We start from the raw sequence: 13,116 nt of genomic DNA on the forward strand, positions 1-13,116 counted from the left end.
GGGGGGTCTCTTCAATAATTAAACTGACCTAGACCAACACTACCAAAAATAAGAGTACTATGTAAGGGGCACACATTTACAATTTTGCTATTTGTAAAGGCAGTAAAGCAAAAGAAAATACTATCAAATAGTACATGCACATCCCACATAACTTCCATGGAACTACCAATGGTGTCAATGCAAGGTGCCGTCTTTCCGTAACTGTACTATACCACCTACTAACAAGGAAAAGATGAGACTGAAAATGATGGTACTGAACTGAATTGTTTGAAGCCAGTGCCCCACACATGGGGAAAGTGCATTTAGTTCAGCAGCAATACAGCACAGTGTGAAGATATTGTGCTTAGACACAGATACTCCAGAACAGAAAGATGTACAAGGCGAGTCAAGATATAAAACCATAGTACACTGTTAAATAACCTTGAAACATACACAGACTGCAGTCTTTAGAGAGAGACATTCATCTCATTGTACAAGGAAAGGGGAAAGTCTTTAAAGTTACCTACTGTAGTTTATGATATAATAAATACATATCTATATAGCATTGTATATACATATATAGAATGTGAGTTTATGTGTAATTTATTTGCCAAATTTCCATTAAATTTTTGTGGATCTGCAACTTACAGGAATGGAAAAGAAAAGAAAACCTTTCACCACAGATTTCTGCTCCCCAAAAGTAAAAATACTTATTCTAGGAAAGGTCTCAGTACCCCACCCCAAAGATTCACTCCAGATATTTACTTTACAGTTCATTAAAGAAATGAAAGTAATGGAAATTTTGATTTCTAAATGTATATTTTCTGTTTGCCAGCCGTTTCAACAAAGTATCTTATAATAGTTAAACTAACTGATGCAAATTCTTTAACAGAGAATACAAACTCTGTATCTGATTAAAACAGAGCAAATCAAAATAATCCAGTGATTCACTCTGACTGTAAACAATATATAAAATTTAAATTTCAAATTTCAAAATAAGTTAAAGAAAAAGTCTACCTTCAGGGCTTATGCTATTATAAAAATCTGACAATTTTAAGGGGAAATGTATATGAAAAGTTGCAACAAAATTTTTTGGCCCACATTTTCCTAAAAAGGAACACATATCTAACTATATTACTTTATCCCTTAAATTTAATGATTTCATAATTTGTTGGAAGATTTTTAAACAAACTGGCATCTCAGATTATATAACAGAAAACCATCCATCAAATTTAGCAAAGAAAACTTATATAAGCCTTTTTCTTTACAGAATTAAAAAAATCTAAATGGCTATGATTCCTCTATTAGCAGAAACACATAATGCAGTCTTTATAAATCTGCCATAGATCAATATCCACAGATACAGATATAGATATGAAACATTAATGGCAGTCTATTTTTGAACAGTGTGTGGGACCAGCAGTTTACATCAGACCATGGCACGATATGGACCCTGCATCTTTAAAAACTGAATAATGAACGAAGGCCCTCCAGCAACAATTTGAGGTGGGAGGTGACTGAGTGGACAGTTCTCAATACTCATGATTGATAGCTTGCTGCAGAGAGCCAGCTCAAAGGGGAGGCTGTGAAGATTGGGGTTGTCATTCAAATACAGTTCTTCTAGGTTTTCCAGTGTACCTGTTTAGGGAAAAAAAAAATTAATTACTACTCTTAAAATTCTCACCTTTGTAGATTTCAAACTGCACATATTGAAATCAACTGGGGAGACTTTTTAAAACCCCAATGTATAGGTCACTCTTTATACCAATGAAATCACAATGGTTATGAAGCTTAAGAAGTTTGTGGAGCTGGGCGGTGGTGGCGCACACCTTTAATCCCAGCACTCGGGAGGCAGAGCCAGGCGGATCTCTGTGAGTTTGAGGCCAGCCTGGTCTACAGAGCGAGATCCAGGAAAGGCACAAAGCTACACAGAGAAACCCTGTCTTGAAAAACCAAAAAAAACAAAAAAACAAAAACAAAAAAAAAAGTTTGTGGAAAAACTCCATTTTCAGACATTCTTTTGGCACAGTTGAGAATTCACATACGGATTTTTAAACCTCTATTTTCAAAGTCAAAACGTGGACTACTTGCCAATGGCATTAGGAAAGTATAAAACAACAGCCAGCAGGACAAATTGGTCTACATGTAGGATATTTAATCTCAGAACAGCCTATATGAAATAAGTTACTGTCCTGGTTTACAGTAAGACATTAGTGGCAGACATTCTCTATCCAAAGCTACAAAGCAAAGAAAGTGGTAGAATCAAATTTTAAATTGTCTACCATTTCCAAAAACATTCTTTACTACTTTATCTTGCTTCCAGAACAGGACACTATAAAGAATATATCATAATTCATAGAATTACTTAGGAACTACTCAACTATTACAAAACAGGATTACAACTTGCACTGTCTAAATTTAAAGTGGTCATGTTAATTTTATAAATAATAGATATAAATATTTGGAAAAAATTCTAAAAGTAAACTCAGGTATTGATAGCAATAAACTACTACTGTAAATCTAAATCCTAAATCTCTATGAGGAATGTTCTTTTGGAAGCTACGAATGGTGGCTTACACTTGTAGTTCCCATACTGGTTATTTATTATAAACAAAATCTAAGATAAAAAACACAGTCATGTCCTCACAGCACAGACATTGCTAATTTAATTCAAGCCCATCTAACTATTAAGTTTGGGAGAACAGAAGGTAATTCTACATTGAGAGTCACAGATAAAGTCTATTGACAGCATAAACACTCTAACCATTCTCCATACAGTATTAGCTCTAAGAACTCACGAGAAAACCACTGGCATTCCATTAAAAGCCTTGAGTTTGATGTACATGACTTTACAAAACAGTGTATTTATCAAGCCTATCTGTTTGAAAGCACAAATCAATCAGCAGTGTTAAGCATCCACAGGTTCATACCAATTTCCTCAGGAAGGTGAGTTAGCAGGTTCTCTCCAAGGCCAAGGTGTGTGAGGTTGGTGAGGTGACCAATGCCTCTGGGAAGAGTGGTCAACTGGTTGTTTGTCAAGACTAATTTCTACAAGATTAACAAAATAAAAAAGTTACACATACATCTCCTACAACTGATGTAAACTTAAAATGATATAACTAATGAATAAAATAAACAACAGAGAAATTAAGTTGGGTAAAACTTGCTTGGTAAATCACAAGATTTTCTCTCAAAAATTTTCATTTGTTAGGAAAATAAAAGCAGACAGTGTATTTTATGTTCATAAAGGAAAATAAGACAAAAATCTTTAGTTGGAGAATTATATCAGAATCTTAAGAAAAACTTGTAATTTCGAATAGTTTCCAAGACCTTTAGTCATCCAATTCTAAGGTCACCAGGAAGGAGTTTCACCTGTAAATCCTTGAGGTAAGCAATCTCATTGGGCAAGGACTCCAGTTTGTTCTCCTCTAGGTCTAATTCTCGTAACTTTCTAAGGTTTCCAAGACCATGGGGAAGCTTCTTCAGAAGATTGTTCGATAATATTAGAACCTAAACAGAAACGATTGAGAGCATGTCACGACTCATGAAATAACATTACACAGGATTCTTATGCAGATTAAAGCTTATTAAGCAATACTAATTCCCCAAAATTACTATTAAGCATAACAATTATAAAAAAATTAAATATTTAATTGACTAATATATCATTTTAAAACTAATGTAGATACTGCAAAGAGATTTTAATTCAATTACTTAGAAACTAATAAAAACAAGGAAATAATTTATTAACTAAATTTTAAAAGGAAAAACAAAATTAACTATTTGCCTTAAGACTGAAGTATTTTGACAGTGAATAATTACAAGTATTAATAACCTGATTATTTATTCAAAATTCTTTAAAATATTCACTTAAGGACAGTAAGCAATTGACTTATAACTATCTGTAACAATTAATAGTAACTGAAGTTACTATTTAGATACTTTTCACTACACTTCAGTATACCCTAAAAACACTAAATAGGTCAAAAGGACTGAGGAAGCTAGTCAAAGAAGTTATAATTCAGAATGGAACTAGGGAGACAATAATGGGAGCCGAGATAGTAGAAAGAGCAGTAAATTTAAAGAGCCACATAAAGTTGTAGCTAACTTTAAGTCTACTTGTTTGCCCCAACTTTATAAAAATCCATAAAAAAATACAGTAAGACCATTACAATAACAATAGCCACCACTAAAGTTTACCTTATATTAAATGCGTTTGTTTAGTGATTCGTTTTAATCTGAATTAAAACTATGGAGTACTATTACCTCATTTCACTCCTTAGGAAACTAAAGCTTTGGTAAATGAAATCTACAAATAAGGAGTGATCAAAGTATAACTGCATTTCAATTTGTTTTACTCCAAAGTCAATGCTTTTAACCATTACATCATACTATTTTACCTTATGACAGTGGTTATCAACCTGTGGATTGCAACCTCTCTTGGGGTCACATATCATATATTTACATTATGATTCATAACAGCAGCAAAATTACAGTTACTAAGTAGCAACAAAAATAATTTTACAGTTGGGTCACCACAACATGAGGAAGTATATTAAAGGGTTGCAGCATTAGGAAGGTTGAGAACCACTGCTTTATGATATAATACAACTCTAAAAAGTTAAAAAAAAAATCTTAAAAACAGTGTATTTACTATCTTACTAAGCTGTTTGTTAAAGATGAAAACTTCACTAAACAAAAACAGTAACAGTCATCCTTGACTAAAGATGGATCTTTAATTATGGGAAAAAGATTTTGAAAAGAAAAAAAAAAATCAACAGGGTGAAAAGCAGTACTCCAGACACTAGGGCTATACAGAGCCATAAATAAGGACAGCATATTACCAACACAGGGGGTGATACAATTAGGCCAAAGCCATATAATAAAAGGTTCTGAGTGTCAATCTGAAGAATCCATAATTATTTTGGCAAGCAATGCCATGTTTTCTAAAAGGAATTAAGAAAAAGTGTTTGAAAGATGCTAAGTTTTACATATGTTTCTCCTCAAAGATTCTGCATTTAAGTCTCTCAGCTTCTGCTAGGCAGAAGTGGTTCAGAGGCATCAACACCTCCCTCACCTCACTAGGGTTCTGCATCTAACGGAGTCCTGTTGTGACCATCTCTAATTACACTATATTCACTCACCTCAAGAGAAACAAGACCAGACACATCCTCTGGGATCTTTGTAAGCTGATTTGTGGCTAAATTCAATTCTACCATACTGGTCCAAGTTCCAAAATCCAAAGGAAGTGATGTCAACTGATTGTCCTGGCAGAGACAAGAAACACCCAGGTAGAACCACAGAAACAAAGCCACCATTTATACTTCCCTCGGCAAGCAAAATTCTTAAACAGAAAATTTTATTCTCATATTTATCATCTAAATAGAAAAAAAAAACAAGAGCTAAAACTTACCAATAAAACCTCTGAACTTCCGACATTATAATTAATTAAGATTTTATTTTGAGGTTAAACTAGAAGATTTTCTTCTTATATAGGTATTTGTACTGAAAATTTAAAAAAAAATAATATACAGAGAAATCACTCAAAATTTCAAAGATCCTAGTGACAAATGGGTTTTATCTACCTCATAATAATGTACAGAAATCACTGAGTAAGCCGGGCAGTGGTGGCACACGCCTTTAATCCCAGCACTCAGAGGCAGAGCCAGGCGGATCTGTGAGTTCGAGGCCAGCCTGGGCTACCAAGTGAGTCCCAGGAAAGGCGCAAAGCTACACAGAGAAACCCTGTCTCGAACTACCCCCCCCAAAAAAAAATCACTGAGTAAAATAAGAATGTTCAAATTAAGATATGGATAGGAGCCGGGTGGTGGTGGCACACATCTTTAATCCCAGCACACAGAAGGCACAGGCAGGCGGATCTCTGTGAGTTCAAGGCCAAGTCAGGCTACAGAGTGAGTTCCAGGAAAGGCGCCAAAGCTACACAGAGAAACTCTGTCTTGGGAAAAAAAAAGATATGGATAGGAAGCTGGCAAAAGAGCTCAGTGGGTAAAGGCATTTGCCACCAGCCTGACCAGCAGGACATATATGGTGGAAGGAGAGAACTGACTATTGTCTTTTGACCTCCCCCAACGAGCCATGTTGCTCAAGCATACAAACAAGAGCAAATAAATAAATGTAGTTTTAAAAATTACAAAAAAAGTACTAGTGCATATATAAGGAGAAAAATGTCAAACCTCACTTTTTTTTCCAAGAAAAAGTTTTGTTAATCTTTTATCACATTTGAAGAAATGTTAAGACAATGTTCTACAGTTTCACATTTATTTTACTGAAACCTCAGGCAAATCTGACTAGGCAAATATACTCTAACAATATCAGAGCCATTAAAATGTTATGTTCAAATGCAAAAACTAGCAAACACCTGCTTCACCCTAGTCTAAACCTATTAGAAACTGAGACGTCACTTATAACTTACACTGGGGACTGAACCCAGGGCCTTGTGCATGCTGTGCAAGAAGTCTGCCACTAAGCTAAGCCGCCAGCACTGCTACATCATGAATACTCATCAGGAAGGCTGTTACCACCACATTAATGATCACATGAACAGACTAAGAAATTTTATGCAGATTTTAAGATTATCTTAAATTAACATTTTTTACTTATATACATTCAAAGAGTTATCATGACAAAGTATAGGAACAAACTTTTGCAGATTTAGATTACTAAAGGCCACAGTTATGGTGCTTAGTTTAAAGAAAGCCAAAACTACGTAGTATACTATGACAGAACATTCTATCTGGAATCAAAGAAACCCAGGTTTCCTGGATTCCTACTCAGTCAGGATTAGGTATATGACCTTTCCATTATCGTCTCTGGACCTAAAATCTATCCACTACAAATTAAATCACAGCACTTATAATTTTTTCCTTCCACAGTAAACATATAAATTCACTTTATAAATGTGAAAGCTGCTCACTAAAGGGCGTATGGACAGGCTAAGAACCTGAGGGTTACTCATCAATCACTCCGACAGCCAAAGAGAAACACTGTCTTAAAAAGCACTGCTAAATGTAATTACATAACACCTAGGAATTTAATATAATAACTAGCACATTTAAAACAGCTTAAACCTGTATATATAGAGTTTTACATACTTTATCTTCTATTTAATAAACTGAGAATACTGAAATAGATATTTAACACTGTCTTAGTCTAGTGAAACAATTTTGGTGGTTCCATATTATTTCATTAGATATATTATTTTAAAAAATTAAACCATTCTGGTATAAGTTGGCATTTATGAAATAGATGGTTAGGCAATATATGTCCTTACAGTTATATGTCTACAGACACCCAGGATTATTTCTTGAGAACAAACTGCTGAGGGTATGCTCAGTTTGAAGACATCTAGTATCTAATAAGAACGGTCCTAAAGCATGCTTGTTAACAGTTTAGATTTCATCAAGAAGGCATCACCTACTCTCCACACTAGTAGAGAAAATATGAATGAGAATCACAGCATGCATGTATACACACACACACACACACACACACCCCAGATGGGCTTACCTTCATATTCAGCTTACTTAACACTTTAGCTCTGGAGAAAATTCCAAATGGGATTTTGTTGATTCGATTGTGTTCCATGTTGAGGGAATAAATGGTGGAAAACTGAGATGGACCTCCCACTGGATATAACTGGAAACAATTTCTAGCTAAGGTCAAGCTATTCAATTTTACAAGACTGGATAAAAGACTCTGTAAAAACAAAATAAGTATAAGATTCAGAAATGAAGTAATATTCACTTTAAACAAAGTAGCAGCCTTGTACAGGATAACGGCAGGCTGGTTCTGTGATCACATTCAGGGACAATCACTACATAGACCTAGAATTTACAGCAAGCCCATAGTCAACATCAAATTAAATGGTGAGAAACTCAAAGTAATTCCACTAAAATAAAGAACAAGACAAGGCTGTCCACTCTCCCCATACCTACTTAATAGAGTATTTGAAGTCTCAGCTACAGTATTAAGACAACTGAAGAAGATTAACAGGATACAAATAAGAAAAGAAGTCAAGCTCTCTGTATTTGCATATGATACAATACTATACTTCCTACATAAATGACCCTAAAAATTCCACTAGGCAATTCCTACAGCTGATAAACATTTCCAGCAGAGTGGCTTGATACAAGATTAACTGCTGTGGGATGGTCTGTATGTCAAGTGTGTTGCTGATTGGTCAGTAAATAAATCACTGATTGGCCATTGGCTAGGCAGGAAGTATAGGCGGGACAAGGAGAAGAATTCTGGGAAGTGGAAGGCTGAGAGAGAGACACTGCCAGCCGCCACCATGACAAGCCGCATGTGAAGATGCAGGTAAGCCACGAGCCATGTGGCAAGGTATAGATTAATAGAAATGGATTAATTTAAGCTGTAAGAACAGTTAGCAAGAAGCCTGCCACGGCCATACAGTTTGTAACCAATATAAGTCTCTGTGTTTACTTGGTTGGGTCTGAATGGCTGTGGGACTGGCGGGTGTCAGAGATTTGCCCTGACTGTGGGCCAGGCAGGAAAACTCTAGCTACAATTAACTTTAAAAAAAAAAAATCAGCAGCTTTCTTATAAACAAATGACAAACAGACTGAGAAAAAAATCATGGAGACATGCCCCTTCACAATAGCCACAAATAATATAAAATATCTTAGTAACTCTAACCAAGCAAGTGAAAGACTTGTATGATAAATACTTCAGGTCTTTGAAGAAAGAAATTAAAGAAAATATCAGAAAATAGAAAGATCTCCCAAGCTCATGGATCAGTAGGATCAACACAGTAAAAATGGCCATCCTACCAAAAGCAATCTACAGATTCAATCAATCCCCACCAAAATTCCAACACAATTCTTCTCAGACCTTGAAAGGACAATTCTCAACTTCATATGGAAAAACAACCCCAAACAATAAAACAACTGCTACAGGTCTCACCATTCCCAATTTCAAGTTGTACTACAGAGCTAGGGAAAATAAAAACAAAACAAACAACAGCAACAAAAAAATGCATGGTACTGGCATAAAAACTGACATGTTGATCGATGGAATTGAATTGAAGTCCCAGACATAAATACACACACCTATAGACACCTGATTGTTTTATGGACACACTGGGCAAAAAAAAAAGGCATCTTCAACAAATGGTGTTAGTCAAATTGGATGTCCACATGTAGAAGAATGAAAATAGATCCATAGTTATCGCCCTGTTAAGTCCAAGGGGATCAAAGACCACAACATAAAACGAGATACACTGAATCTGATAGAAGAGAAAGTGGAGAATAACCTTGAACTCATTGGCACAGGAGACTTTCTGAACAAAATGCCAATAGCACAGGCATTAAGATAAAAAATTAATAAATGGGACCTCTTAAACTGAAAAGCTTCAAAGGTCACCATCAATTGAATGAAGCATCAGCCTAAAGAATGGGAAAAGATTTTTACCAACTCCACATCCAACAGAGGTCTAATATCCAAAATATATAAAGAAATCAAGAAACTAGACATCAAAAAACTAAATAATCCAATTTAAAAATGGTACAAATAAAAACAGAGAATTCTCCATAGAAGAAACTCAAATGGCTGAGAAACACTTAATGTTCAACATCCTTAATCATCAGGGAAATGCAAATCAAAACTACTTTGAGATTCTTACACCTGTCAAAATGGCTAAAATCAGTAACACAAGTGACAGCTCATGCTGCAACAATGAGGAATAAAGGTAACATTCACCCATTGCCAGTGAGATTGCAAACTTACAGCCACTATGGAAATCAACATGGTGGTTCCTCAAGATCCAGCTACATCACTCTTGGGCATATACCCAAAGGATGCTCTATCCCACCACAAGGACACCTGCTCAACTATGTGCATAGCAGCTTTATTCATAACAGCCAGAAAGTGGAAACAACTTAGATGTCCCTCAACCAAAGAATGAATAAAGAAAATGTGGGACAGTTACACAATTTACTCAGTTGTTTAAAAAAAAAAAAATGACATCATAAAATTTGCAGGCAAAGGATGGAACTAGAAAAAAAAAAAAAATCAACATGAGTGAGGTAACCCAGACTAAGAAAGATAAATATGGTATGTATTCACTTATATGTGGATATTAGCCATTAAAAAAAATGATAATCAATCTGTAATCTGTAGACCCAGAGAGGTTAGGTATAGAGGAAGGGACTAGGGGGGACACATGGATCTCCCCGGGAAGGAGAAATAGAATAGATTTCAATAGGTGGACTGGGGTGGGAGTGGGGGACTTGAATAGGAGGATCAGGTGGGGAGGGGGAGGGGAGATAGGGTAGAGGAAGAAAATGTGGGTAGAGACAGTTAAAATTGAGGGGCATTTGAAGAATGGTATAGAAACCTAGTGCAGTGGAAATTCCCTAAATTATATGAAGGCAATCTTAACAAGGTCCTCTAATAATGGGGAAAGGGAATCCCAACTGGCCATCTCATCACCAAATGAGTCTTCTAGTACTGGGACTAGGCTGCATTCACTTGAGTTGTTGGCCAAGGGGGTCCCACAGAAATCCCCAATCAACCCAGACTGGTGCTGAGACAATGGGCTGCTCTCTGCAAACTGACTGTGGGGCCCCATTGCTGAAGACAATACCTACACAACTCACTAAACACAGAGAAGTCAAGATGGTACCTACATGGAGCCTTCACCCCCTACATTCTAGTGTCTTTGGTGCAGGAAGGCATTCTGGAGGCTGCCAAAAGAGAAACATAAACACAAACCCAACCATGAAATCTTTGACCTACAATCTGTCCCACCTGCAAGGTATGTTAGGGCAATGGCAGCAAAGAACTTAGGGGAGTAGCCAAGCAATGTCTGATTTGACCTGAGGCCCACTTCATAAGACAGAACCCACATCCAAAACTGCTTGGGTGACCAAGAACCAATAGCCCAAAGATCTAGGGTAAAACCAAACACTACTGGTCTTAAAAAAAAAAAAAAAAAAAAAGTACCACTAAAATGACTTCTAATGATATTCTGCTATACTCATAGATACCTTATTTAGTCCCTCTGGCAGATGGGAACAGATGCAGAAACCCACAGCCAGACATTACACAGCTCTAAAAGGAATGACTCCATCAAATCCCTCTCCTTAGAGCTCATGGAACACAATGGAAGAGGAGACAGAATATAAAAGCCAGAGGGAACAGAGAATACCAGGAGAACAAGGCCCTCTAAATCAACTAAGCAAGGCTCATATGAACTCACAGAAACTGAAGAAGCAAACATGGGGCCTACACAGGTCTGCACCAGGTCTTCTGCATATATACTATAGCTTTCAGCTTAGAATTTTTACGGGACTCCTGAGTGTATGAATAAGTGGGTCTCTGATTCTTGTGCCTACTCTTGGGGTTCTTTTCCTTCTTATGGGTTGCCTTGTCCAGCCTCAGTGTCATGGTTTTTGTTTTACCTTGTATATTATTTTGTCATATAAAAAAAAAATTGTTGCCTCACCTGACAGAAATTTTGGAGTCACTGTATCAGATTTCTAGATTTCTTAAGCAATAGGAAAAATCTCCCAATTTTTATTATTTGGTCTCCATTTACTGGAAATACTGTGGAGTAAAGAAAGCATATCTGTGGATGTGAAGTGCCCGTGGGTAGCTAGTTTGCAACCTCTATGGACTCTATATTTCAGTATGAGAAAGATATGGTCTGAGTCCACTGTGTGATCAATCCTACAGAGGTTTACTAGCATCTATCCCTAAGTTAGTATAAGATTAACATTAACACCTGTGCTGGGTAAGATGTTCAATAACTTAATGTTTCCTTTAGGAATATTAAATTTAATAGATGATTACACTTCCTGATATGTTTTTTTCTATGGTAAAATTTGAGGGCAGAAAAGCATCAAACAAGAGTTTTACTAAGTATATAACCTTATTGACCCCTATTTTAGCTTCCTACTGTGTAAGGGAAGTGCCAAGTATGCAGAGATAAAAGCATCTCTGGAGATAATACTAAACCCTATTAAAAAAAAAAAGCACACTGATTAAGAAAAAAAATAGAAATAATATATAATTGTATTATCATTAGTAATGAGTAATACAGAGGATGCTCTATCAAAGTCTGGGTCAAGGGATATCAAATCAGCATCCTGTGAGTCTGTTCATGGGATCTGGGCCACTCCCATAGAACCACAATATTCATTATGAGACTCACTAGAGATTGGTATGTTCACTAACATATGAGAAACTCTGCTACAGGCTAAGATAATTTTGACTTCTAGCTTTATCTTTTAATGCGTTGTGATTTTAACCAGTTACTTTTCTGAACCACAGTTTATTCACTGTGTGAAATAAAGATATCATATAAGCTCAAGTGAAGACTAAAAGAGACAGAAGACACAGTTTTTGCTAGTATGTAATAAATGCTTAAATTTTAAATCTTTGTATTCAAAGGAAAGAACACTGGAAACTGAGAGGAGGTTGAGATAAGACACTCAAAGACACAATCATAGACTACAGTTTAGAGTGTGTTAGTTTAAACTTGGAGCAGTTGAACATCAGCTAGTTAGAGATGAATTTGGGGTATCAGTATAAATAGCAAGGGCAGCAGAAGGCATGAAATAACTACGTAATGAAAGAACAGAGCAGAAATGAAAACTTGTTCTTTAGATAGAATACTGAGAAGGTATTCTTAACATTTTTGTTGTAGTAGAACTGGTAAGTGTGGTGATTAAGAAAACTTTGCATGACAGACAATTCAAGAAATACATTTTCAATCTATTTCATTGAAGTTTTCCTGGGTTTCTTGCCACAAATGTTATTGTAACAACTGACTTTGTTTACTGAACTGAAAAAAATGTTAGTATCTGAGATTCTGGGAAGGTGCAACAAGAAGGGAGCTTGGTGAGGCCTCCATTTCTTATGTCAACTGTGAAATACTACAGGCTGTGGATTCCAACCTGACATTTGCTTTAACAGTTTTTGTCAACTCCAGGAAATTAATGTCTGTTCCCCAATACAATGGTTATACTGAAGTGTAAATGAAACCATAAATGTACAGCTCTTAGCTTCAAACCTTGGGCACATGTGCCTAGTGTTGTTCAAATGTTTTCTTTATGTGCATATGTCTACATTAATACTAGTCCAGTCTCAGATGTC

General features: G+C 36.0%; 1 protein-coding gene across 3 annotated transcripts in view; it reads right to left on the minus strand.

Moving 5' to 3' along the window:
• Positions 1 to 564: 564 nt before the first annotated feature.
• Shoc2 (SHOC2 leucine rich repeat scaffold protein) overlaps positions 565 to 13,116 on the minus strand; it is an 87,251-nt gene continuing 74,699 nt past the window's right edge. For all 3 annotated transcript variants that reach the window (XM_059256460.1, XM_059256453.1, XM_059256456.1), the window contains 5 exons: positions 7,507 to 7,695; positions 5,124 to 5,246; positions 3,352 to 3,489; positions 2,910 to 3,027; positions 565 to 1,617 (listed from right to left, as the gene is read on the minus strand). In XM_059256460.1, coding sequence (XP_059112443.1) covers positions 1,409 to 1,617; positions 2,910 to 3,027; positions 3,352 to 3,489; positions 5,124 to 5,246; positions 7,507 to 7,695 — 777 coding nt within the window. In that variant the 3' untranslated portion in view covers positions 565 to 1,408. The remainder of the gene's footprint in view (positions 1,618 to 2,909; positions 3,028 to 3,351; positions 3,490 to 5,123; positions 5,247 to 7,506; positions 7,696 to 13,116) is intronic.

This window comes from Peromyscus eremicus, chromosome 1 (genome assembly GCF_949786415.1).
Source record: "Peromyscus eremicus chromosome 1, PerEre_H2_v1, whole genome shotgun sequence".
NCBI classification, from domain to species: Eukaryota; Metazoa; Chordata; class Mammalia; order Rodentia; family Cricetidae; genus Peromyscus; species Peromyscus eremicus.